General features: G+C 42.8%; 3 protein-coding genes and 1 pseudogene across 4 annotated transcripts; 2 read left to right on the forward strand and 2 right to left on the reverse strand.

The window, feature by feature from the left end:
* Positions 1-13,549: 13,549 nt before the first annotated feature.
* LOC144707454 (F-box protein At5g46170 pseudogene) lies at positions 13,550-14,735 on the forward strand (annotated as a pseudogene).
* A 1,630-nt stretch (positions 14,736-16,365) lies between these two features.
* INT2 (inositol transporter 2) lies at positions 16,366-19,939 on the reverse strand. Its single transcript, XM_078580565.1, has 6 exons — positions 19,826-19,939; positions 19,679-19,749; positions 18,979-19,314; positions 18,398-18,505; positions 17,718-18,320; positions 16,366-16,936 (listed from the first exon to the last, which is right to left on the reverse strand). The coding sequence occupies exons 1-6, from the start codon at positions 19,896-19,898 to the stop codon at positions 16,463-16,465; spliced, it is 1,665 nt and encodes a 554-aa protein (XP_078436691.1). The 5' UTR covers positions 19,899-19,939; the 3' UTR covers positions 16,366-16,462.
* A 1,762-nt stretch (positions 19,940-21,701) lies between these two features.
* On the forward strand, positions 21,702-22,994 carry LOC144707594 (glutaredoxin-C1-like). The gene has a single exon (XM_078580791.1). The coding sequence runs from the start codon at positions 22,006-22,008 to the stop codon at positions 22,507-22,509; it is 504 nt and encodes a 167-aa protein (XP_078436917.1). The 5' UTR covers positions 21,702-22,005; the 3' UTR covers positions 22,510-22,994.
* Positions 22,995-23,118: 124 nt separating this feature from the next.
* LOC144707592 (putative ALA-interacting subunit 2) lies at positions 23,119-25,650 on the reverse strand. Of its 2 annotated transcripts, XM_078580790.1 has the most exons (9): positions 25,247-25,650; positions 24,956-25,130; positions 24,776-24,837; positions 24,608-24,682; positions 24,389-24,505; positions 24,225-24,295; positions 23,822-24,119; positions 23,464-23,753; positions 23,119-23,400 (listed from the first exon to the last, which is right to left on the reverse strand). In XM_078580790.1, exons 4-9 carry the CDS (start codon positions 24,653-24,655, stop codon positions 23,346-23,348), a joined length of 879 nt encoding a protein of 292 aa, XP_078436916.1. In that variant the 5' UTR covers positions 24,656-24,682; positions 24,776-24,837; positions 24,956-25,130; positions 25,247-25,650; the 3' UTR covers positions 23,119-23,345. The 2 variants fall into 2 exon arrangements, with proteins under 2 accessions (XP_078436916.1, XP_078436915.1); XM_078580789.1 differs by lacking the exon at positions 24,956-25,130.
* Positions 25,651-27,592: the final 1,942 nt, after the last annotated feature.

Genomic DNA, 27,592 nt, shown 5'->3' on the forward strand with positions numbered 1-27,592 from the left:
CAATTGATCCATAAAAATATCTTTAATGGTATTACACCAAACTGTCAATTAGGTTGATTGATGTTATAGTTGTGTAAGTGGTCATTGGATCTGAGACACCAAAGAAGTCTTGTGGATAGACAGTTTTACATTGACTGTGACATATGGGGTTGTAATAAAGGAATTCTAAAGAGTCTTAGTTTGGGTGTAGCGAGAAATTCACAAAGATGATTGAGCAGTCAAGGTGGGACTGGACTGTACACTCAATATAAGAGAAGACAACTCAAGGAAGATGATGGGATGAATTCCTTGGCTAAGGTGGCGAAATATCAAATAAGAGTTACCTAATGATTTCCAAACACATCAATACTAAATCAGATGCTCAAGTAGGTTTTGGTAGTCGAACATACCCCAAGTCATCTTATTAGCATCAAGCACATGAGGGACTATACGTATAGAGTCAGCGATTATAGACATGTTCCATGAGCAAGTCAATAAAAACTCATTTGTATATGTTATAGAAAAATGTGTATGTTTTCACTTAACAAGTTGGATACTCAACTTATTGATTGGGTTATATCAATATGTCATTAATTAGTTTATACGATGATATAGTTTATCAATTGGGCCAACATGGTTATTAACTAGACTAATACATGGGCCTAGAGGATCACATGTTCATAGTCTTTTATATGTCATAAGATAGACTTCAAGTTTGGGGGTTTTATGAAAGATTCTCAACAAGCATAAATAGCGTAAGGCCCTGAACGACATTCACCTAGACCATAAGTTTTAGGGCCCTTCCCCTTCTGCTCCCTTCACCCTTTTTATCCTCTCCATTCCCATGGTATCAGGATGGTGTAACGATGAAGATGGATCATGAATGGAGCTAATCAACATAAAGGAGGAGATTCAAGGTGCTAGGGATTGCACTGATACATCTAGAGACTTGATATTTCAGACTTTCAACACATTGAGAATCCAAGAAATCTCGGATCTGATCCATGACTAGGTGATTGTATCAATAGTTTAGTATATACCATTTAGTTTAATTATTAGTCTTCCACTTCATGAATCTCTTGAGTTCCACCCAAATGAAGGCGATAGTACCCAATGACTCATAGGTTATAGTTAATACACAACCATCCATCTTCAAGGCATAATTGGTTCCCTGGGTCTAAGGACCACTGACACAAATGTGACATGAATGTACCTGTTTGAGCCTTGAAATAATTCCATTAAGGATTCAAAAGAATCAATTATTTGAACTCCTTTCACAAAGAGAAGTCACTATCTATCATTGAATGGCTCCATAGTAGTGGTTACATGATTGGTATGCTCATCATATGAGCGGGACTAGATAATGTGAATCTTTCCAATTATTATGTTGCCTTCTCCAGTATCCTTTATGTATGTTAAAGTGCGGAATATGACCTAAAAAATTGATACAAGCTAACACTTGAACAATTTGGTGATATATCATAATATATAGTGCAATCTTTATTGAATGTTTCATCAAATGCACCTCTAATGAATGTTTCATAAAAGAGAAAAAATTAACCTTGTTAGATGTAGTGCAATACATGATGAGCTATTTAAGTTTTCTAGGATTCCTTTAGTCATATTTAATCATTCTAGCTACTAAATCCTTGACTTCCAAGTTAATGTCCATAAGAACCGCAGAAAAAGGAAGAAAACTAAATTTTTAGCATGTTAAAGTCTGGACACTCGCTCATGTGATGAGGCATAAGTCTGATTAGCTAGAGTTAAGGTCTCTAAGCTATAGATTGACAGAGGTCTAAAATAGATGTTTTGTATACTAGTGTCATCCTAAGGAACAAAGGTTTTTTTTTTCTAGAAGGATTGTCTTCATAGAAAATGTATCTTCTATGATAAGATATTCTATATTTGTAACCTTCATGAGATCAATAGACGAGGATTCACAGTCCTTATTCTTGTTCAGGTACATACTATTTGTAGACTAACTACACAACTTGAACAAAATTCCATGCAAAAATATTTTTAAAGTTCATCTCAATCACTAAATGACATATACAAAGGGCTCAAACAACGCTGAGGATGAGTATCAATAAAATGGTGAATATTTTAGAATACATAGAGAGTGAAAAAAGTGACAGGAGTATCCACTTAAGAACATCCATTATTGATATCACGATATCCACTATCCAAAAAATAGAAACATGATATTGATATCAGATATCAATAATGTAAAACATTTTTAATGGAGAATGGATAAAAATCATGAATATCATTAAATAGACAAAGATAATGACTATGATATTATGAAGGAACCAATCATGATATATGATACATAAACCTCTCTCCACCTTTTTCTCCCACTCATTTGCTCCGTCTCTCCTTCTTTGTGTGTGTGCGTCTTTCTCTTTCTTTCCCTCCCTCCCTCTTGATATGTTTCTTTATTCTACTCAATCTCTCCCTCTCCCTTACTCTCTCTTTCTCCCTCTCCCTCACCCTCCCACTCTCTCATTATCTTGTTATCTCTCTCTCTCTTGCTCTCTGCTCTCTTTCTCTTTTGCTCTTTCTCTTGCTCTCCCTTGCTCTCTCTTACTCTACCTCTCTCTCTTGCTCTCTCTCTCTCTCTTCAATTTCTATTTTGAGACACATCCTGATTGATCCATTAGCCTTATGTCATTTCTTTAAATAGGGATCATGAAATTAGCGGAAAAGCCCTCAACCAATTGGAAAAATGAGGCAAAAATGACACAAAAGATTATAGAAAAACATAAAAGGGTATTTTAGTGACTATCCCATATTTATAAATGCTCTCGTTATGGATTTACTATAGAAAGGCATTATCCATAAGGCATCTAATCAGCAGGACAGGGCATTCCTCATGGCCAAGTTGTTAAACCTACTTAATGCAAGTTTTTTGATGTTTTCACTCAATCTGTTCGCTTTTTTTTCATTAAAATATGGCTGATACTAGAAAAATGTAAGGATCCAGACATGAGAGGAAGAATTGAGGGCTCAAGAGATGTGTGTTAAGGTCATAGGAACTTAGATCTCCATTTTGTAGCATTTGCTATGCGTTTGTACCTTTATCCCACCATTTTTTTCTCACTCTAAATACATGTTTTCCCTTTTTTATCTCCCTCTATAATCATCTATTTGTCTGTATGAAAAATTATCCATGTCTCTATTTTATTACCCTTGATTTTCATAATAAATATTAACCATTTTGAGCTTCCAATTCCATTCACAACATCTCCTACATTATTTCTTCACTTTCTCTCTCGAGCTCTCTAAAGTCTGCCCTTTTATCTCTCTAGACTACTATATCCTCCCTATCATATCTCCCTGAAAGATCACAAAATTTTCCATCATTTATGAGTTCAAAATTAGGGTTCCATCTAGCGACATAACCTATGCTTACGTGGGTTACAATTTCAGTTGGCCAGCCGCATGGGTTTTCACTTATTCTATGGAGTTTACAAAGATGATTGAGAGTTCAAGATGTGATCTTCTACCCTCGATGAAAGATGAGACATAATCAATGAAGATGATGCAATTAAATCATTGCCAAGCTAGTGTAAATATCAAAGAGCCCGTTCTCTAATAAATTCTAATTTATGAATTCATCCTTAAATACTAATTATCTCTATATTAGTATCATCATAATTCAATAAGTCGGGCCATGTATTCATGGACTTCATCATGAGCATCACATGTGCATTATGATGTGAATATTATATTAATGAACATCGAACAAAATATGGAATGTGTTATTGGCCTATTGACCACCATGACAAGGTACTCAATTATTGTGTGCAAACTGGCTGCTTGAAGATACGTAAAATACTTGTAAAGAATTCTCGGCATCCTACAATTATGATCTAGACCAGGCATCATATCATCTTCATAATCTTCTTAATCATATCATTATAATTATAATATATTCAGAAAAATCCTGAGTATCATCAAACATATGAAACAAAATTTATGTCATGAAGTGTTATTTTAGTATCATTTAAGGCTAACTAAAAGGTGAACTGAGTGGCACCAAAAAAACCCCAGAATAATGGAAAACTAAGGAGAGAATCAGCATGAAACAAGGGCTTAACTATTCCTAGAAAAAAATTGTATTAAGCCATTGATCGGATTTTTCCTGTATCATTTTGATACTCAACTAGGGTCGTAAAATATTTATCTCCTAGTTAAGATTAGTGGATTAATCGAGAAAGAGTTCAGTAATATGTATTTAAACTTGTGAAATATTGTTTCAGTTTCCCTCATTTGGGACTCTGAATATTTGATCGCATTTGTCTTTCATCTGAAATTAATCTAAAATATAAAACTGAAAATGTTAACATTCAATCCAATTAGAAATTCCTAATTCCTAACTTCTTCTGGATGATCATGGAATTTATTTGTATCTAAAAGTATTTTTAATAATCAATTTTTTTTATAATCAAAATTTACATTAACTTATAAAATTTTGCATTGACTTCGACAGGTTAGCCATGATGGCCACCCATGGTGTTGTTGGATAGTTATCCTGGATGGGGATGTTAGGACGGATCCGGACATCATCCCTGTCCCTGACGAGAAATTAAGAAGCCGCTTTGTTGAATTGGTCTATCCATATCTGGATGGTATGCATAGCTGAATGACAATTAACTTATATAGACTTTAAGGCCCCGTACGATATCATCTCTCTCACACCCTCCCTCCTCCCTCTTGCTCCTCTCTCTCCCCCCTCTTCCTCTCTCACTCTCTCTTTCTTTCTCTCTTCTCTCTCTCTCTCTCTCTCTCTCTCTCTCTCTCTCTCTCTTCCTTTTTCTCTCTCCCTCCCTCTCCCTGTCTCTCCCTCCACCCTCTTCTTCTTCTCCCTCCCTCTCCCTATCTCTCCCTCCCCCCTCTTCTTCTTCTCCCTCTCTCTCATTCTATCTCCCTCCCTCTCCCTATCTCTCCCATATAGTGCAGGGACACGAACGGGATGGGATGCGGATAGGGCAGGATGAAATTCGTCCCGTCCTACGTCCAATGTTAGCGTAGGAATGGAGGACGGGACATTTTTTCATCTACCGACAAAAAAACCGTCCCGTCCAATAATCTCGGGATGGTGTTTCATCCCATCCAGGCTCAGAACCGTCCAGGCCTTCGTCCTGGATGAAAAACTATAATATAGTAGTATTTTTAATTATAAGCTTTCCTCTTTGAAAAGTAAAGTCTCTCGCGCGGCGCAGGGCGATCCTCCCAAGGAAGGAAGAAGAAGAAGATTTGGGGCATCCTCTGGAACTCTGAAGGAGGAAGAAGACCACCATGCACAGGGCTATCCTCCACCGCTTCTTTGACGTCGAGGTATGTTCGCAGCTTGAGTGTCTCTGAATATTCTCCTTCGTCTCCATCTCTTCCAATGGATTAAGTATTCCGTCTCTTTATTGCATCCTATTTTTTCATAGTTCGATTGATTCCGTTCCTCTGCGCCATCAAGCGATATGTGTGTTTGTGCGTTTGTGTCGTGATCATCGCACTAACATCTTTTGTATTTATAATCTGTGGAATTCAAAAACATACAATTCAAAAAATCTGTCTATGATTGTATTGGGAATTTTTTTATTGCGGGAACAATTGAAAATTTAAACGTCTTTGTTAGTGCTCAATGTTCCTAAAATGTTCGACATCAGTTATTCTTTGATTTTTTTTTGGAACGTTGTCTTGAGAACAAGTAATTTCATTGTCTTGACAGGATTTTTTATGATTTTTTTTCATTATTATATATAGTATTTTTTGTTAGATCTCTAAATTTTTAACAATAATCCCCCTACATCGCATGATATTTGGGGTTCAAATATTACTATTCCTCTCTTACCCATTAAACCAGCATTTATTTCATTACTCACCACACAAAAATGACATTCCATGAGTTTTCTGAAATACAATGGAATCTGTAATGGAATGTTCAAAATTTATCACAATTTAATTTCATAAATTTTTATTGGTCTGTTTTCTACTAAATATTTTCCTTACAGATATTGTCTTCCGATTGTATTTCCACATATCACAAGAAAATTATTTATTTAAAATCAAATTTCTAAAAGAATTTTTGTCAAAAATATTTAGGGAAAGTGATAGAAGGAAGAATAAAATGAATATTTATGGAAATTCATATCAATTGTCACCATATTTTTAACTTTGAGTTAATTTATAAATTCAGTAAAATAAATGTACCGATGTTGGTTTTCTAAAAAAAACACAGAGCCTTTTGATTTTTATTAGTGATGAGAAATACAGAGATATCATGTGTCTGTAATGTGAAATAGGGATATTGAAACATAGTAACTGGTCATCATCTAAGACCATGCATTAGCCAGAACTACATTGAGAGACAGGAGTTTCATCTTGAGATCATCTCCCATACTCTAGAAGTTTGGATTTTACCTGTTTAAGGTCTGAAATCACTAATATCTTCTGAATAGCTCGCTTGGCGATTTTAGAATATATCTTGGGGTTTTATTATTGAAATTAGGTAATCCATTGTCCACGGTACCACCTGTTAGAGATGTATTTTTTTCGTGTTTGTCTTGTAAATCTAATGCTAAAGGTGCTCCTTAATTCCTCTTTTCTTTATTTACGATTTGAAATCGACGCTTATGAGATTCACTACCGATAACGATACTCCACTTTGTAATTCTTCTGTTTTTCCTAGATTAATTCTTAGTTATGCTAGTTTTTTTTTGATAATTTTATGAGACATTTATGGAACAGGCAATGAATGCAACATATCGTTTTTATACTAAGTGTGAAGGGAGATGACACCATTTGAACACCGTGGAAAGAGTGTCTTTCCTTTTTTTGTTTATCCCTTAGTTTAATTTTCATTTTGGATTAACTCATATTGAGGACTATTATCTTACATTTGTAAAATTGACTATTTAAAAGTGAACTTCTTCCATGTACTGTAATGTAATGATGAAGTGCTAATTCAACTTATTAATTCATTCTCTCCTAATTTAATTTTCGTTGTGGATGAACTGATCTTTTCAGGGCTTTAATCTTTTCTTTTTAAAATAGACAATTTAAAATGAACTATGTCCATGTAAATTAATGTAATGAGTTTTCTTCGCTTTCTTTGATGGTTTGTTTGTTCTATGGTGGTTTGTATGTTGATTGAGTATTGTTTTTTTTAAACTAAGTTGTTTGTTGAGAGATGATAACTTGTATGGGAGCTGGTTCATACGACATAATGATAAAATTGCTCTAATAATTTTAATGCAAACTTGTTGACTGATTATCTACTTTTCGTGGATTTATTTTCTTTGGAGAATCGTGTTGTTTAATTTTGATACTGTTAGTTTTGTTATTCATTGTGGTGTTCTGAAATTTTGAGTTGCATGTATTATCACGAAAAGGACTCTTCAAAATATTTTCTGAAATTCTAGTTTGACACATTTTAATCGTAAATGTAAGTGATACGTATTTTACAAATGATTGCATCTTGCTAATTACCTTGGTAGAGTAATGGAGTCTACATCTGCTACTACCCGAAAATCCCCAGCTAAGGCTATGTCGTCGATGTCCGCGGAGTGCATCCCAGTAGAGTTGATGACAACATATCAACTCGTAGCGGAAGACGCAATCGGTCCAAAGTTTTAGATCAATTTGTGGAAGTTGCCCCAGATGAGTATCAGTGCACGCTATGTCAGGCAAAGAACCCCATCCGTAAGGTCTTCATCAAGAGGAATAAAGATAAGAGCACAAACGTATTTTGGAGACATCTTGAGAAGGTGCACCGTAAATTTCACAACGAAATTAAGGGACTCAAGCTGAAGCACAGAACCATTCTCCACTACGAACTACTCTCCCAGAAGTTGTACTTACGTGGCATCACTGTGGAGCAGACGAAAGAAGAGTTCGTTAGGTTTATCTGCGACAACGATCTTCCTTGGCGTCTTGTGAAGAAGAAGTCTTTTTGAAGATTGTGGTTCTACGGGACACAGGTGGTCGGGGACATCCCTGGTCCGAATGCGGTCAAGGCGACGACTAAAAGGATGTACAAAGAAGTCCAAGGGAAGCTTGTGGAGATGTTTGTCGACATCTCCAGCGTCTCACTTACCGTGGATGCTTGGACATCCCAAAATAACCTCGTCCTTCTTGGAATCACAGCCCATTGGATTGACAATGAGTGGAAGCTATTTGATCTTCTTCTTGGATTGCGACAGATCAAGGGACCCCATAGCGGCTTGAGCTTAGCGATTATCGTTATGTAAGTTGCATACCAATACGGCATCGAGTCGAAGCTATATGCCATCACCACGGACAATGCCTCCAACAACAGAACGATGATGGCCTCCATTGTGGATCAACTGAAGATAGTAAACCCCCAATTTACCATGGACCGACATGTACCATGCGTTACCCATGTAGTCCAGGCTGGACTCAAGGTCATTCGCAATCCAGAACCTCCTAGATCTAATACGCTACGTGCCCGAGATCTTTGCCTAGTAACATCGTTGGACACGGATGACCCAACCGATTCACAAGTCGACGAAGATACTACGGCAACAATTGCACCTTTGGGAGAAGCATTTTCATGCATGAGAACCATTGTCAATGCCGTTTAGGGATCCACACAGCGTATGAAAAAATATGTTGATATGTGCAAAATTTTTGACCTATCGGATTCGAACAAGATAAAGATCGTCTGCCCAACGCGCTGGAACTCCACTTTCACGATGTTAGAGCATGCTCTTGGTAAGAAAGAGGTTCTGGACCATATGGCTATGAGGTTCCTTTCGACGTCCGCCAGAGATTACTGCCTATGTCAAGAGTACTAGGAGTTGATTGATGAATACATGTGCATCCTTGGCCCACTATGCCAGGTAATTGACTTTGTGTGTTCGGTGAAGAAATTGCCAATAACTGAAGTAACATCATTGGTCACGGAGCTGAAGAATCACCTTGAGCATGCTACAAACAATGCAGGGGCAGCATTGGATGCTGAGCGACGTAATGCCCTGCGGTCAGCGTGTGATGCTATGCATAGCAAGTTGATACAATATGCAACGATACTTTGGGGCAATAATATCGTCGCTTTAGCGACGACATAGGATCTATTCTCAAAGTTCAAGGTTGTCGATCCGTCATGTTGACAAAGTGTGATTTCCTATCTTGGCAGTCTATTGGATTATGCAGGTATGACAAAAGCAGCTGAATGTGACTCAAAGCCGGGGGTGTTATCGAAAAGTCACCACCCAACACAATATGTTTCGTCCAAGCGGCAATATACGCGTCCATGCAGTCGTCAACGACCACCGTCAATGCCGAGGCAAGAGATGGATAAGTATCTTAACATCATATGTAGTGAGGAGGAGGATAATCCTTTAGGTTGGTGGAAGGATGTCGGGATGCGGTATTTGCCAATTTTTGGTTGTGAGTCTGACCAGTGCACCAGTGGAGCGGTTTTTTTCAGTCGGCCGAGGCATCACAATGTACCGAAGATCACTCCTGGATCAAAAGACGATGAACCAGGAGTGATCTTCGGTTCATCATCTTTTGAGTAACAGGTTTTTTTCCAATTTTTCCATTTATTTTTGCCCTTTGAAGACAATTCCTATTTGCCTCCTTAGCAGGATTTTCTGTTCCCTTCTCCGTCGTATTATTCGCCTAATTTTTCTCGTACTGAAAATACATGTTTCACAGGGTGTTAAGCATCTTTTTTAGTCTTGTCCTTTCATGGAAGATGTTTCTTACTCTTCGTAAATATCATTCACAATCATTTACTCATAATCTGAAGTCAAGTATATTCTCAAGAGCAATACCAGAAAAGAGCTGACATCTCCGTGACTCTCGCATTGCGGTATTTACAGGGACTAGATGAACATCTAAGTAAGTTGATGGCTACAAATTAATTTAATTTGAAAAATTAAACGTATGACATATTATGATTTTTAGAAATATACAGATCGAGTAATTAACGTCTTGAAAGTCAATATTAATTTCTTAAAGAGGGAACCGATCTTTTATGTCTCGATTTTCCCTATTCATTGATTTAAGTAATCAAAATTGAACCCATAAACATAATGTTTTAATAATGCAATATAATAATAAGTAATAAGACCAAAAAATTCTTCTTACCTTCAGGGATGCTAGAATTATTTTCTCCATATTAAGAAATCAAAATTGAACCCATACACATAATATTTCTCCATATCTATAATTAATTAAAATCCCCAAGTAAATTCGATTAATTAAATTGCAAATGGACTCAACTGTAATAAAAAAATACTTACCCTGCAGGGGGATTTAAATTAATTTGAAAATCCATACATTTTTTGGGAATTAAATACAAATTTTGCCAATTTTTTTCGTTCACATTCATCCGTCCATTGTCCACGACTTTCAGACGAATGAATTTTTCATCCCGTCCCATCGTCCAGTGGACGATTTTTCGTCAGCAAATTTGTCCGAACCCCCTGGACGGGACGAATTTTTCGTCCCCGCACGAAAAAACCGTCCCATCTGCATCCCTGCACTATACTCTCCCTCCCCCCTCTTCTTCTTCTTCTCTCTCTCCCTTTCTCCCTCCCTTCCCTTCCCTCTCCCCCCTCCATTTATTACTCTCTCTCCACCCTCTCTCTCCCTTCCCCTTCCCTCTCTCAATCTTGATTTATCTCTCTCTCTCTGTCTGGCTCTCTCCCTCTCCCTCCCTCCCTCCTCTTTCCCTTTCTCCCTCTCCATTTCTCCATTTCTCTCTCTTTCTCTCTCTCTCTCTTTCTCTCTCTCTCTTTCTCTCTTTCTCTCTCTCTCTTTTTTCTCTCTTTCTCTCTCTCTCTCTCTCTCTCTCTCTCTCTCTCTCTCTCTCTCTCTCTCTCTCTCTCTCTCTCTCTCTCTGGCTACTAGGCCCATCTTTTTCGTCCGCCATTCTCTATTTTCCGCTTCTCTCTCTCTTTTCGATTGTCTGGTTGACTGGACATCAGCCCGACAGGGAGTTAATGATATTAAAATAGAGTTCTGATCATAAATACAGATCTACTCCACCTTCCCCGTCCTATCCTCTTCTTCTCGTCTGATTGAGCGGAGGAATACGACTCTCTCTCTGAGCCTCTCGATGTTTAGACGTTCTACTCTATATGTCTCTCTCTCTTCTTGAAGTTTATACGTTATACTCTTCTTCCGCTCTCTTTCTCTCTCTGAGCTTTTATCGCTCTCAGTTGACAAATCCAATGGTGGTCGTAGGCGGGGAGAGAGAAAGACAGGTCAGAGGAGGCGGCAGTCGGACGTCGCGGAGAGAGAAAGAGAGAGAGTCGGACGTCGGCGAAGAAAGAGATAGAAGGATGGCTTCGGCGGCGGTCGGAGGCAGAGAAAGAGATCGAGATAGCGAGAGAGATATATAGAGATGGATAGAGATAGATAGAGATGGAGATAGATAGTTAGAGACAGATGGAGATAGATAGATTGTTAGAGAGAGATAGAGATAGATAGATTGTTAGAGAGATATGGAGATAGGCAGTTAGAGAGATAGATAGAAAGAGAGAGAGAGAGATGGAGAGAGAGATAGATAGATAGAGAGAGATAGAAAGAGTGATAGAGATAGATAGAGAGAGATAGAAAGAGAGAAAAAGAGATAGAGATAAATAGAGAGAGATAGAGAGAGAGGGGGAAGTTTGTCAGCGGTGGGAGAGGTCGGCCACGGAGAGAGACAGAAAGAGAGAGAGAGAGAGAGAGAGAGAGAGAGAGAGAGAATATATTAATCTCCCTACAAATCTCACTTTTCTCTCTTCCAAAACACAATTTAATATATCTATATTTTCTAAATGTCTATCGAACTTGACGTATATTTTCTAAATTTCTAAACACAATTAACTGTTCCTCTTGACGTATAAACAATGGTATCTTATTATACCTCTCTATTTTCCTGAAAAAGTCGCCAAATTTAGTCTCAATCAGATGTTCACAAAAGATTAAGCCTTCTACATGTGTTCAAGCGATAAATCTTCAACTATGCCTAAAATATAGCTTTAGATCCGCGGTATTAAAATGGTATTAGATAAATGACATTTAACGACGATGACCAAGTGCCAATTAAGAATCATATGGGCATTCTCAAATGAAGTTCTTTTATTCATACAATGGTCATAACTTCCGTTTATGGGGAAGCCTGAGACAGGATTATTAGTTTCTAGTATTTTACTGGGGAAGGATTCTTCAATATTCAAGCCAATTACAATTGATTGCTCGTTTGTCTTGATCAGCCTAGCTTGATTTTTTCATGCAAGCTTCCTTATCATTTCCTCATTCATTTTTCATGCATCTTGATGAATCTCACAACCTTTTCCACTGGTATATCATCTGATTCCTTGGATTCTCCATGGTCATGAAACCTATGCTCTAATTTTCTTAACCAGAACTAAAAAACATTTATTTTAAATTCGAAGCTATAAATCTCCTTACCTATTGCGACCTTAGAGTTAAAGGAATTTTTCCAATAGATTCCTCGTCACCTTATTCCTTTCTGCACATTTCATCTAATTCAAATGCATTTATAAAAAAATACCTTAAAAGGTCCCCTTTTTCCTTGTTATTTCGTTAGTGGAGTTTAAATTAAAACAACACTCTCTTATATTAATAACTTTTATAAATTAAAGGAAAGTTCATTACCATCAATATCATCAAATTTAAAGAGAGCTCACTACTACGGCTGACTAACAGCTATACTCAAGGTCTGATATTGGTTTGAATAATTGTTGCATGGGCATAGGCTTTGCTTATGAAATCAGATGGATGGAAGTCAATTTTATATGTTTTTTGTCTTTTTATTATCGTACGAGGATCATTAGAACTTAATCTACTGTCTGACTGACACATCACAATCTGGGTAGAAAATTCCATCCAATCACATTACAAAGATTCAGTCTTACAAATGACTATTACCCAAAATATTCCCCCACAAATGCTTCATCTCTGATAACTTCAGACATGAAAAATGTAATAAAATTGACAACAAAAGTCTAGCAAAGATAATATGGTGAAACATTAAGTATGAAACCAATACAAAATTTATTGCAATAATTTAATAACTCCTGTTTGACCAAGTTGATAAGATGAAATAACCCCACCTTGAACATCAGCATCACATCCTGTTGTCATTCGGAAGCAATTGCAAGACTTTTTCAACTCAAGTCTGGCCAAGTGAGTCTGAAAAGTTTCAGAGTTAACTTAGAAGTGAGAACAAAGAAAAGCAACAAAACATCAAAAAAAGAATCTCTCCTCGACAGTTGCAACCAAAAAAAAGCAGCTCAAAAGCTACTACTAGAAACCAGCACAGTGACAGGCCTCGAACCAATCAATAATTCATAAAGTCGACTTTGGAAAAGCGATTTAATTAAATGCGATGCGAAAGCCGGTCGGACCGATCCGACCGACAAGCCCACGCCCGCCCGACAACGACGGTCCCTCTCTGCCCGTCCTTGTCGCCCGCTATTCCGACCAACCGGGGCCCACCGACAGCGACAGATCGCAGCCGTCCGATCCTGGGGGACAATATCGTAATTCCCGCGAACCTCTCTCTTTTTATTCTTCCTTCCTTCCTTCCCTCTTTTTGAGCTTAGACAAGACCATGGCGGCGGAGGACTGGCTTGAGCGGTTACCAGATCCCGTCGTGGTGCTTATTCTGGGGAAGGTCGGTGACGCGACCTCGCTGGGGCGGTGCGCCGCCGTCTGCCGCCGTCTCCGCTGTCTCAGCCGCCAGACAGACGCCGTCGTGCTCCGGCTGGACGGCGGCGGTGACCGGATCCCCAGCCGGCGCCGCCGCGTTCTCACCGCTCTCCTCCGCTTCGTGCCGCGGCCGTTACAGGCGGTGACGGCTCGGTTATTCTCCTCCGCCGCCGTGGCCCGGGCGGAGCCGGCGGCGGTGCTCCGCCAGTTCGGGTCGGTCCGGCGGATCCGGGTCGAGGCGGCGGCGGGGGAGATAAGGGTGGGGCCCGGGGAGCTGGTGACGTGGCGGGCGGAGTTCGGCGGCGGGTTCGAGCGGTGCGCCGTTCTCGGCGCCGCCGCCGCCGTGACGGCGGCGCCGCCGGCGGAGAAGGAGGGCGGCGCCGCCGGTCTCCGGCGGGAAGAGAGAATACCCGGTTCGTTCTTCTCCGACGGGCGGCTGAAGAGAGGGGTGACGTGGACGATCAGCTCTCTGGTGGCCGCCTCGACCAGGCACCATAGTCTCCGGCCAATCGCCGCCGGACACGTGGCATTAGAGCGCTTGGAGTTCGCCGACGGCGACTCGCAGGGGCTGCTGGTCATGGGGCGGCGCCACCTGGCGGCGCTCCGGGCTCAGCCGGCGGCGGCGGCGGCGGAGGAGAGGACGGCGGTGCCGGCGGTGAAGATGACGATGTGGTTCGCGCCGAGGGTGGAGCTGGGTGCGGGGACGGTGCTGGAGGGTGCGACCCTGGTCGCGGCCAGGCCGAGCCAGGGGTCCGGGGGGGACGAGCTGGAGTGGCTCGAGGGGGCCTTCGAGGAGCCTTACGCGGCCGCCGTGAAGCAGCTGGTGAGGAGAGAGATGTACTCTCTGGAGATGAACGCGTTCTGAAGTCAGCTTCTGGCTGTCCCGTGGAACTTTCTTCTTTCAGTCTGTCCATCTCTTCATCTCTTCTCTACGTCGTGATTGGGGGATGAAAATCTGGGAAAAAAAACTTGTCAATCTGAATCTCTCTCTCTCTCTGTCTGTTCTCTACATGATTCATGAATGAAATCCAAGAAAACCTGTGAATTCTCTCTCTGTATCTCTCCATCTCTTCATCTCTCTCTCTTTCTCTCTTCTCCACGTCGTGATTGGGGGATGAAAATCTGGAAAAAAACTTGTGAATCTGAATCTCTCTCTCTCTCTCTCTCTCTCTCTGTTCTCTGCACGATTCATGAATGAAATCCAAGGAAAACCTGTGAATTCTCTCTCTGTATCTCTCCATCTCTTCATCTCTCTCTCTTCTCTTTGTCATGATTCGTGGATGAGAACCCAGGAAAAAACTTGTAATCCGAATCCTCTTCTCTCTGTCTGTTCTCTACATGATTCATGAATGAAATCCAAGAAAAACCTGTGAATTCTCTCGCTGTATCTCTCTCTCTCTCTTCTCTTCGTCATGATTCGTGGATGAGAACCCAGAAAAAAAACTTGTGAATCCTCCTTCTGTACCTCTTCATATTTTCATCTCTCTCTGTCTGTTCTCTAACATGATTCATGAATGAAATCCAAGGAAAACCTGTGAATTCTATCGCTGTATCTCTCCGTCTCTTCATCTCTCTCTCTTCTCTCCGTCATGAATCGCGGATGGAAACCCAGAAAAATCTGTGAATTTTCTCTCTGTATCTCTTCATCTCTCTCTCTCTGTTCTCCAACAGGATTCATGAATGAAATCCCAGAAAATCTGTGAATTCTCTCTCTCTCTGTTCTCCGACTGGATTCTTGAAGGGAATCCAGAATACCTTATGAATTCTCTCTCCATCTCTTCATCTCCCTCTCTGTAAGTTCTGAAAGTCCAGAAAACCTGGTGAATTTTTTTCTCAGCACCTCTCCATCTCTCTCTCTCTCTCTCTTTTCTCCGTCGTGATTCATGAATGAAAACCGACAAAACCCTGTGAATCCTCTCTCTGCACAACTCCATATCTTAGTCCTTACCTCTCTCTCTCTCTGTTCTGCGACATGATTCACAAATGAAAACCCAGAAAATCATGTGAATTCTCTCTCTGCATCTCTTCAGTTTTTCATCTCTCTCTGTGTTCTCCGACATGATTCATGAATGAAAACCCAGAAACCTTGCGAATTCACCCTTTGCATCTCTTCATTTCTTCATCTCTCTCTCTGTTCTCCGACATGATTCATGAATGAAAACCCAGAAAACCCTGTGAATCCTCTCTCTTTCTATTTTTCATCTCGCTCAGATGACGAGAGACGATGACGAAATCTCAAGGATGGGTGAGAAAGTGGATAGAAATGGATCGGCGGCGGTTCTTTGGCGCGGTGTTCTTCTGGATTTTTTGCTTCAGAGGATGGATTCGATTTGGATTTTTCGATTCGGCTTCCCGACAGCGCACGATACTTCTGCAAGTCGTTCGTGTTGGAGCAGATTGTCCTACCTGATTATTGATCTTTCCTTGTCGGCAGCTGATTTTGATTTGCTTTTCAAACTGCCTCGCAGGTTTCGGATTAATCTCAGCTTTGTTATGATTGGCCCTCCTCTAGAACCCAGCCAGAACTCAAATTTATGACATCAACGCGGTCACAGAGTTAAAACTTTCTTGTTCATCAGAATGAATTCCGATCTTACTTGATCGTAATTTTCTGATCTTCATAGATTTCTCTCTTCCGGTGGTTTAACAGTGGTTATACACATCATCCACCGCCATGGTTATACTCAGTAAGCCAATAACCATCAGTATATCAACTTGTTTGCATGACCTCGTCATAATTGAAAAGAAAAAAAAACAGACAAACCCATTCAAGAAACAATGCTCTCTAAACGTTTGAACTCTTCTCTGTCTGAGCAGGTTTCGCTATCTTCTTCCAGGACTTGCTCTCCAGCATCTTCTCTACCACTTCGATGGGCAGTCCCTTGGTCTCTGGCACACAGAGCAAAACAAAGATCAAGGCGATGACTGAGATCACCCCGAAGATCATGAAAGTCAACGATGTTCCGATGGCCTCCGTCAGGGTGAGGAACGTCTGCGCCACGATCAGGTTCGAAACCCAGTTTGCCGTGGCGGCGATCCCGCCGCCAATTCCCCGGTACCGCAGCGGGTATATCTCGGCGTTGACCACCCATGGTGCCGTCCCCATCCCGGGCGAGAAGAATATGATGTACAGAGCTAGGCCGGTCAACGCCAGCCACCCGTAGCGGCTCGGGCATCCTCTGGTGTACCAATCCCGGCCCTCCACATGGCACTGACCCTTTGTCGTCGCATTGGCGATCAGGCAAGCTCCAGGGTGCATCTACGGTTCCCAATAGAAAGCCAACAAATTTGATTCATCAGAAGTCAACAGAAGTCAACAAAGTCAACGGAAGTCAACAAAGTCAACGGAAGTCAACCCACGTCAGAAAATAGATGATGAGAATTCAACTAACTAGCTTATGGTCAGCTCAGGTTAACTCCTCAATTGAAGTTAGATCAAAGTCAACACAGATTCATCATGGGGAAAAGAAAAGTTAACGAACGTGGACAGTCCAGACCAGGAAAAACCAGCTCAAGATTACGTCATGTTAGCTGAATTCAATTCGAGCAAAGTCAACACAATAGGTAAATAATGAAAAATAAAGTATGAAAGTCACATACAGAAAATAAATGGCTCAAGAACAACTCAACTAAAGTCAAGGAAAAGTCAACTATTGTCAGCAAAGTCACAGCCAAGTACAACAGTTCAAGTTCAGGTTAACCCCTCCAGGTCTACCAAAGCAGGGACAATGTGAAATCCATGCAAGAAGCAGCTCATAGTCAGTTCAGGCGTACTCAACTAAAGTCAATTAAAGTCAATTATAGTCATGGAAAAGTCAATGGAATTTGGATAGTCAGATGAGGGTAAGAACAGATCAACTTAACTTATTCAGGTGAACCAAAGTGAAAGAAAATTAAATAAAAGTCTGCGCAAAGTACAGTTTAAGTGAAAACAGCTCACGGTCAGCTCAAATTAAACTACTCAACAGAAGTAGAGCGAAGTCAACAAAAAAGGTTAACATGGGAGAAAAGATGAGTCAAATCAAGTAAAGTCAATGCACCTTGTTGGTCATGGAGGCACAAAATCCACAGTCTGGCGAAGAGGCCTTTAGGCAATCCATGCAGTCCCAGCTACGGGATGGATCAGATTGGATGAAATCTGGACATTTGTAAGCAATGGAGAAGGCAGGATCTTGGTGACTGGCTGATGGCGAGTGGGCGGCAGTGGCGTGGAACGCCGCAGACAAGAGTCCAAGCGAGGCGATCACGCCACAGAGGCTGATGATCAGGAGTTTCCTCCTCCCCGTCCGATCGATGAGACAGATGCTGACGATAGATCCAAGTGCGTTGAGGCCGGAGGTGATGAGGGAGAGAAGGAGAGCCGTCTGATTGGAGGCGAAGCCAGCGAGCTGGACGATGGTAGGGCTGTAGTACATGACCGTGTTGATGCCCACAAACTGCTGGAAGATTTGGAGGCCGACACCGGCAACAAGTGCTCTCCTTGCCGCTGTAGTCTTCCACAGATTGAGAACGTTGACTTTGAGCGTTGACCCTTCATCTTGACTCTCTGCTTGGATGGAGTTCCTCAGGTCCTGCATTTCTTGCTCCGCCTCATCAGGTTTATAGAGTCTCCGAAGAATGGCTGCGGCCTCTTCCTCTCTACCCTGATGCAGAAAAGTCAACAGGGTTTTGGGTCAACAGATTTGGTTGACTTGGTTTTATGGGTGCGATGGAGGTCAACCTTCCGGAAGAGCCAGCGAGGAGATTCGGGAAGGAAGAGGAGCAGGATGAATTGCACCAGTGCAGGAACTCCGGCTATCCCCAGCATCCACCTCCAGGTCCCTGGCGCCTGAGCGACATGCCCATCATCAATTTACAATTCTACGCCCATTAATAAATTTAGAGAGATAAATGGATAGAGAGAGTGAGTGTGTGAGAGAAATGAATGAATGAAAATGGAGATCTGTTTGTATATATGCCGATACATAGCCAGATATAGGTGTATTGATAGATAGATATATGGCGAGAGAGATAGAGGAATGAAGATGGAGATAAATATATGTATCTTTCCATAAAATGTAAACAGATAGATATAGATAGAGAGAGGAATTAGGAGTAGGAAACCCCAAAGCTGGAGCATTTAGAGATAGGGGAGAATTGAGTAAAGACAGAGACATAAATAAAGCGGTAAACATAAATAGGAGATGATGAATTTAGAGATAGAGAAAGGCGTGGGCAAAAAAAAACAATGAGATAGAGTAGGGGGGAGGGAGCCAGTGATAGAGAAAGAGAGATAGGATAAAGGTCAACGGAATGTTTCACCTTGGTGAAAGCAAGGTTGATGAGATAAGCCAGGAACTGGCCCCCAGTGATGAGGAAGCCATTAAGGCTAACGAGGGCCCCTCTAATTCCAGCAGGAGAAGCCTCTGAGATGTATAGCGGTGACGTCATCGAGGCCATCCCCACGCCGAGCCCGACCAACACCCGCCCGAGGACGACGATCCCAGGGCTCGGCGCCGCCGCCATGCCGACGGCGCCGCCCAAAAACAAAACGTCCGCCGCAAGAATTGCCGATCGCCGCCCAAATCTGTCACTCACATACCCCCCCACCGCCGCCCCCGCTATCGCCCCCGCCACCGCCGCGCTCACAATTATCTCCTGCGCCACCAACAAGTTTGACTTTTCTCTCTCCTTTGACCAAACTGACTTATCTCCGTTGACCCTGTTGACTTTTCAATCTTTTGCCGAATTGACTTATCTCTTGACCAAATTGACTTTCCACGGTCAGCCTCTAGTGTGTAACTTTGGTGTGACGGATGACGAACGGAGAAGAATCCAACCGTCATCAACGAACCGTCCTGACATCGGAACCGAAACAGAACGGGACCCTTCGTCCCGTACCGTCATCGTTTCCGTCATCCAGTAGGATAGAAAATTAGAAATGAAACTGCGGTACCAGCAACGGATGACGGAACGAAATAAACCCGTCATCCGTTGTCCATCATCCATCGCCGTTCGTTACCTGCAGCCATGTTTTCCGATCGACGGCGGAGAAGTCGTCCCGGATGTAGAGCAGCGCGCCGGAGATGACTCCTGCGCATAGTTTTTTCAGAGCATGGGCCCGTCTCTCTCTCTAGATCTTCCGCCGAGAAGAGTTTCTCTCTCTAACCTGTATCGTAGCCGAAGAGGAGCCCGCCGATGCCCGCGGTGAGGGCGAGCCGGACGACGAACCCCGAAGCCATGGCCGGCCTAGAGAGAGATACATCATGGGATGGATATATAGGACAAGAAGAGAGAGAGAGAGGACAAGCACCGAAAAGCCTCGAGAGCCGCGCCACGGCCCAATAAGCCGGCCCAATAAGCTCTGCCTTTGACCGGGCAGAGCGCGTCTGAGCGGGTCAGCCGGCCATCTCTCTCTCTAGAACATCTCTCTAACATGGCGGGTTTCTCTCTCTAGGCTTGCAGAGGCCTTTCCAAATACGTCGAGGAGAAGGGGCCAAATCTGTTGGCCGCGCCCGTGACCGGCGGCGCTCCCCGGCGAGAGACGCACGGCGTGGGGTACGTGGCCGTACGGGTCGTTGCCCATGAAAACTTACATGCCGATAAGAAAGGGTAGAGATAGAGAGAGAAAGGGTAGAGATAGAGAGAGAAAGGGTAGAGATAGAGAGAGAAAGGGTAGAGAGAGAGAGAGAGAGAGAGAGAGAGAGAGAGAGAGAGAGAGAGAGAGGAGGGGAGGTTTGGCGGCGGGCGGATGGCTTGTGTGTCGGGTTGTCGGTTTGGAATCTCACCGGCTACGATGGCTGTGTGAGTGTATCTCTCTAGGAGAGGGGTTTCTCTCTCTAGAAGAGGGGGGTTTCTCTCTCTAGGGGGCTGGGGACCTCGAGAAGGGCACCGTTATCGCGGTCAGCGGCCGTGACTACGTTCACAGAAACCGTCGCGAGCCATCTTCATTGCATGGGGTGTGCCCACCAAATCTCTGGCACCTTCAACTCGTCCAGTCAGAGTAGAGAGAGAAAGTGGTGTTCTAGATAGAGAGATGGATAGATAATACAGAGAAGATGGATAGATGTTATACATGTAGAGATAGATAAAGAGATGGATAGATATACTGACAGATTGAGAGATAAATAAAGATAGATAGAGAAAGCGTGATATATATATATATATTGAGACAGATAAAAGATAGATAGATTGATAGATAGAGAGATAGATAGATAGATTGATAGTGAGAGAAATACAGATATACAAATAATAGATAGAAAGATAGATAGATGGAGAGATAGATAGATAAATAGAGAGGGCGAGAGAGAGATAAATAGATAGAGAGAGAGGGAGGTAGAGCGAGAGGTAGATAGATAGATAGAGAGAGAGACAGAGAGAGAGAGATGGATATATAGAGATTGTGAGAAAGAGAGAGAAATAGATAGATAGATGGATTGATAGAGATAGAGGTAAATAGAGAGCGAGAGGGAGACAGAGCGAGAGGTAGATGGATAGATAGATAGATAGAGAGACTGAGAGACAGAGAGAAAAGGAGAGATAGATAGAGAGCGAGAGGGAGACAGAGCGAGAGGTAGATAGATAGATATAGAGATAGGGAAAAGGAGAGAAATGGATAGATGATGAAGATTGAAAGAAAGAGAGAGATATAGATAGATAGATGGAGATTGAGAGTAAGAGAGAGAGATGGATAGATATATGGAGATCGAGAGAAATGGATAGACAGATGGAGATTGAGAGAAAGAGAGAGAAATGGATAGATAGATGGATAGATAATGAGAGTGTGAGAGAGAGAGGGAGAGACAGATAGAGAGGGAGAGAGAGAGAGAGAGAGAGAGAGAGAGAGAGAGAGAGAGAGAGAGAGAGAGAGAGAGAGAGAGAGAGAGAGAGAGAGGGAGAGAGAGAGAGAGAGAGAGAGAGAGAGAGAGAGAGAGAGAGAGAGAGAGAGAGAGAGAGAGAGAGAGAGAGAGAGAGAGAGAGAGGGAGAGAGAGAGAGAGAGCTTATTTCGGAAGTCTGGGGAAAGGGAAGGAAGAGAGGGGTCAGAAGCTGCCGGGATAGTTGGACAGGAAAGGGGGAGCAAAGCCTACTCGAGGACGGCAGCAGCTACATAACTCTGACGACCAACACCCTACGGAGAAAGAATAACGTTCAATATCTTCAACCTGCAGCCCCACACCAGGCGAATACATCCCTCCACAGATAAAGAGCGACCCATCTTCTTCTAATCTTCTTCCTCCTCCTCCTCTCTCTCTCTCTCTCTCTCTCTCTCTCTCTAGAATTCTCGCCCCGGCCCAAACCTGCACCTTTTCTCTCTCGCTCTCTCTGTCGTTCTATCGTTCTCCTTGCAGATGGGGAGAACGGGGGTGGTCGTGGAGAGGTGGAGAGAGAGAGAGGAGGGGAAAGGAGGGAGGGTGATGGCGGCGGAGAAAAGGCTGGGCGGCGGCGCCGCCGCCGCGTACGAGAGGCTGCGGCGGATCGTCGCCGGAAACGCCGTCGTGGTGTTCAGCCTGAGCGGCTGCTGCATGTGCCACGTGGTCAAGCGGCTTCTTCTCGGGCTTGGCGTGGGGCCCGCCGTCTTCGACCTCGACGTCGAGAAAGGCGGCGCCGAAATGCAAGCCGTCCTCCGCCGCCTCATCTCCGCCTCCGTCGCCGCCGCCGCCGCAGCCGCCGCCGCTGCCTCCTCCTCCCCCGCCGCCGCCGCCGCCGCCGCCGCCTCTTCTCTCTCCTCCCCGCCACTCCCCGCCGTCTTCGTCGGCGGGAAGCTCGTCGGCGGCCTCGAAGCCGTCATGGCCTGCCATATCAGCGGCTCCCTCATCCCACTCCTCAAAAACGCCGGTGCACTCTGGCTCTGACTCTCTCTCTCTCTCTCTCTCTTTCTCTCTCTCTCTACATCTTCATCTCTCTCTCTACCGTTCCATCTCCATGAGTGCTCTGTTTGTACATGGCATGAGCGAGAGATGGGCCATCCAAGTATAGACAGATAGATCTCTATCTCTAACGTTCCATCTCCGAGGGTGCTCCTGTTTGTGCATGGCATGAGCGAGAGATGGGCCATCCAAGTATAGACAGATAGATCTCTCTCTCATCTCTACCGTTCCATCTCCGAGTGTGCTTCTGAGCGAGAGATGGGGCATCCAAGTATAGGTAGATAGATCTCTCTCTCTAACGTTCCATCTCCGAGTGTGCTCTGTTTGTACATGGCATGAGCGAGAGATGGGGCATCCGAGTATAGATAGATAGATGGATGGATAAAGCCCCGGATGAGATCCCCCCTCCCTCTCGCTCGCTCTTTTTTTCTTCAATGCTTGAGAAAGATAACTGCCTTCGTCTCTCGTTCCTTGAGTCTTCTGTTTCTAGAGAGAGAACGAGGGATTGCGAGAAGAGTTGGTTGGTGTTCTGGGAGAGAGAGGTAATAATTACAAAATTAGTTAACGGATTACAGAGTAGAGAGAGAGAGAGACTGAGGGAAAAGGTGTAATAATTAAGAAATTACATCAGATTATGTGTAGCTCATCATCGGTGACGTTAGTTAACGACTTACAGAAGAGAGAGAAAGAAAGAGTGAGAGATCGATATAGAGACAGAAACATGGAGAGAGAGAGAGATCATCGGAGAAAGTGACCAAAAAGTGTAATAATTACAACACTAAGAAATCGCATGATATTATCGTACTCTCCAACCGATATTATCAAAGTCCGCCATTTTTTCTGCTCCGAGACAACAACGCGGGATCCGAGCGGGGCCTGCCGAAGCAAATCACGAGTCAACGCCGAGTCAACCAACCGTTGACTTTTAAAAAGTCAAACCTCGGGTTCCTGACGTGGAGCAGAGCGGCGGCGACGGCCATCAGCACGGAGACGCATCCGGCGGAGACGCAGGCGCCGCCAAGGAAGTCGTTCTTCGCGCCCAGCCAATGAGAGGTCGACAACACAAGCTTCTTCGTCCCCCCAAAGTTGTAGGTGTTATAATTGTTGACCAGCCTCACCTCCACGATCTCGCCGCGGTCAATGTCCGCGTCAATCCTCCCGTAAAGTTTCCGGAAGCTCGGCAGCGCCGCCACCCGCATCCACACCATCAGATCCTCCTGCTCACTCAGCTGAGCACATCACCAAAGTCAACATCAAAGTCAAAAAGTCAAGATCTTGGGTTGACCCGCAGACTCACTGGGAGAGTTGGGTCGAGACTGGCGCCGCCAGCCATCGTGCCATTCTGGAAGTTGAAGGGGAAGACGTCGCCGCCGAACTTGCGGTCCCGGTCGCTGCTCCAGGCGATGTTCTTGCGGTTGACTGCTAGAGGGACCCCACCACGGAAAAAGTCAAAGGTGTCGTTGAACAGAGACCATGCGATCAGACCACAGGGGACGATCGGAAGCCCGTTGCTCGAATCCAACGGCTGGCATTGGCCCGTGTCCTGTTGCTTCAGCCCTCTTTGCAGCTGGGAATCGCTCCTGCTCTTCACATACCTGCAATAATTTTTTTTGAAAAAAGAAAAAAAATCACGAAAAAATGAGTGAAATCCCAGATAAAATTGTAGTTTATAATAGATGAGAAGAGGGCTGAGAAATCACCGTCGATGGTTCTGGTAGAAGTTATCAAGCTGGTAGTAAATGCTGATTGGAGCTTTCATTCGCTTCATCACCTGAAGAAAAATTTCCCAAATCATAACTAAAGAATGAACGTCATGGGTTGAAATTGGTGCTTTTTTAAGTGAGAAGAAAAGCAAACGAGTTACCCTCAACTGCCTGATGCAGATTTTAGAAATTGAGCTGTCTTTGATGTAAGCCACCTTGTTTCCTCTGAATTCTTCTGGGACACAATCGTTATCATACCGATCCACAATTTCAACAATCTGTGCATGAGATAAATGCAGAAAAATTAAAAAAATTATCATCTGTAGAACATTTGATCTATGGAGCGAAAAGATGATTCCAAAATAGAAAGAAGGCATTACGCTCTGAGAAACTCGAAGGACCAAAAGACCAGTTGGCAGGAGAATCATCCCAGTCAGGAGAAAAATTGTTATGACCTGAAGAAAAAGATTCAGGATGCGCAGGTAAATCAAGCATAAATCTGCAGATTTTTTCCAAAAAATACTACGATAATACGCAATTAGTCTCACCCATCCAGGCGTCAAGATTGGTTTACATGCAGGGAGATTCTGTTGGGTGAAGCGGTGGAAAGCTGGGCAACATCCATATCAACCATGTTTTAGCAAAATAATGTTATTAGATCATCATATCAAGCAAAATGTAGAAAATTGTTCTGACATCCTCATAGAACGCCCATCGTGCTCACTCACCATCTAGTTCATAATCTTTTCGCCCCAGCTTCTACGCAGATATGAATTCGGGAAGATTTTAATAAATGTACAAGGCGAAGAGGACATGACGAATCGCGAAACGTACAAACGATACATCAACACACAGAATTCACAAGGAAGAAGATCCATCGTTCTCCCCAGAACACAATTTAACCTAGTTTGCCAAAACCGATGTAAATTGGTCGGACAATTTTGAAATAATCAATAAATCGAAGAGCGCAGTCGAGTAATTCAAAAAATTCGACCCATTTAGTAAGGATTTGAACAAACCATCTTTTGATCTCCGATTGGAGACAGAAGGGCGGCTTGATGAGCTGTCAGCCACTTCTCCCGACGTGCGACCTCGAATCTGCAGCTCCATTGGTCCCAAATCAAGATCTTTGCGGCAGAACCCGCGTTACCAGGGATCATTGTCGACTGCTTCCCCTCCAAACAAACAAGCCCAGGAACCCTAGAATGAACGGCATCGGGAAAGAACAGCCTATGGAAGCAACCGCAGCTAATTGGCCGAGCCCGCCGAGGTCAACGTCGAGAAACAACAGAGTAAATGCTGTCGATTCTACTCCGGCCTCTGCCATCAACTATAAAGCTGACACGCGCCGCGCCGCTGCGGTCAACGCAGCCGCCATGGCACAGCTCACCGCCGCTGCAGAGAAGACTCCCCCTTTCTTCTGTCTGATGGGATTGTACGAGAGGGTCGCCCCATTAAAAAGGTCAATGCCTGAATACATAATGGGCCGAAATTCGATCATAATGGGCCGAAATTCGAGCATAATTGGCCGAAATTCCAGCATTATGAGCCGAACTTCGAGCATTATGGGTCTAAATTCGAGCATCATGAGCCGAAATTTGAGCATAATGGGCAAAAATTTGAGCATAATGGGACAAAATTTGAGCATAATTGGCCTAAAGTTGAGCATAATGGGCCAAAATTCGAGCATAGCAGACCTAAATTTGAGCATAATGGGCCTAAATTCAAGCGCTAAAATTTGAGCATAACGTCCTCCAAAATTTGAGCATAATGGGCCCAAATTTGAGCATAGTGAAAACTAAAGTCCTCCACTACAGATCATTTTGAGTTGGTCATCGAGATCAAGGCCTTTCAAACCCAACACTAACCCCTCTTGACTCCCTAGAGTCAAGTTGATTGCTCACATCATCTTGGAGTTTTATTTGAAAAACAGGAGTTAGGTAAATACAATGGTGAATTTGGGATACAAATATGAGGAAAGGAAAAACCCAAGCCATCTCATAGATAATAAGAAGAGGCCCAATACACAACAAGCTTACTCTAGAAGCCCATTCAAACCTCCTTAAAAATGGGTCAAATAAAGGAAATTGTGTAACTAAACCAAAATTTGAATTCAAAAGATCTTTTTTCAAATCTGGGAAGGAGTTAACAAAGATCCAGGCTAGAAATCAAGTAATCCTAGCCATCCAAGCACTTGTAATTAAATCGAATGGCTGGGAGAGTTAGGGCACATCTATTTAGCTTCTTCTCCCCTCTCTTTATATTTCACCTTTGATTTATGCCGCCAACTTCTTGTTGGAGGCCTAGTACATCAGCTTTGATCCATTCATTTTCTAAAAGAGTGTGGAAGAGAGAGTTCAAGGGTGATCAAGATTCTTGGTTAAAAAAACACCACTTGGCCCTTGGGGGAAATGACAATAAGTTTCGTGTGATCTCCTGAATTTTTTATTTGAATTTTCTCACCTTTTTTTAGGTAAATATTCCAGTGGATAGCATAAACTTCTATTGTTCCAATACATCAAACAGCACGAAAAAATTCCTCATGTAGCAAAAGTTACAGGTGTTTTTTGTCCATTAACCGTTGGCGTTGCCATCTGCAAATTGCGACCAAATTTTCTATTGAACCTTAAGATTTATTTCTTGCCCTAAAAGTACCAAAAAATCATGAAAAATCCCAATAAATTATTAAAATTTAGTGGAAACAACATAAATATTTATTTCATCTATTTTAAATAGGTTTGACTAGTTTCCCTTCATTTCGTTGTTTTGCGCTTTAGAGAATAGTTAAAAAATCTAGAAAAGTATAAAATCACCTAAATTTTATTTTAATTGTAATTTACTCTCTCATTATCTTCTCCATGTGGATTTGACCCTTACCCTATTCTAAGGAAAATTTTATAATATTGTTGCATAAATTAGAGCCTTAAAAATACATTTTTAACTGTAATTTCTGGTTTATCCTAATCACCATATTTCCTTCCACACGTTGACGTGCACCCAACACCATGTAAAATTGGTGTGACAAATGATATGGCTAATGATGTCATTTGGTTCAACCCCATAATGGTCACCTACCCCAAAGAGTCCTGATACCCCATCATTCAAAAACTCCTCCGAACAACATTTTGTGGTATTCATGCCCTTGAACACATCATGATTTTTAGGGTGGACAAATTTAAAGTGGCACCAAAAGACACATACTAATGTCTGATGGATGCTTCACTTGTATATTCTTTGTCGCATTCTTGCCACGACAAATTTTGCACTCATAAATGGTATCCCCAACCAGTGTAAAATATTTAAGTATTTGGGGACCTTTTTGACTGTTTTCAACCTTCTAAAAGCTCACCGTTCATGTCTTCGAC

The sequence above is a fragment of the Wolffia australiana genome, chromosome 9, assembly GCF_029677425.1.
Source record: "Wolffia australiana isolate 7733 chromosome 9, ASM2967742v1".
NCBI classification, from domain to species: Eukaryota; Viridiplantae; Streptophyta; class Magnoliopsida; order Alismatales; family Araceae; genus Wolffia; species Wolffia australiana.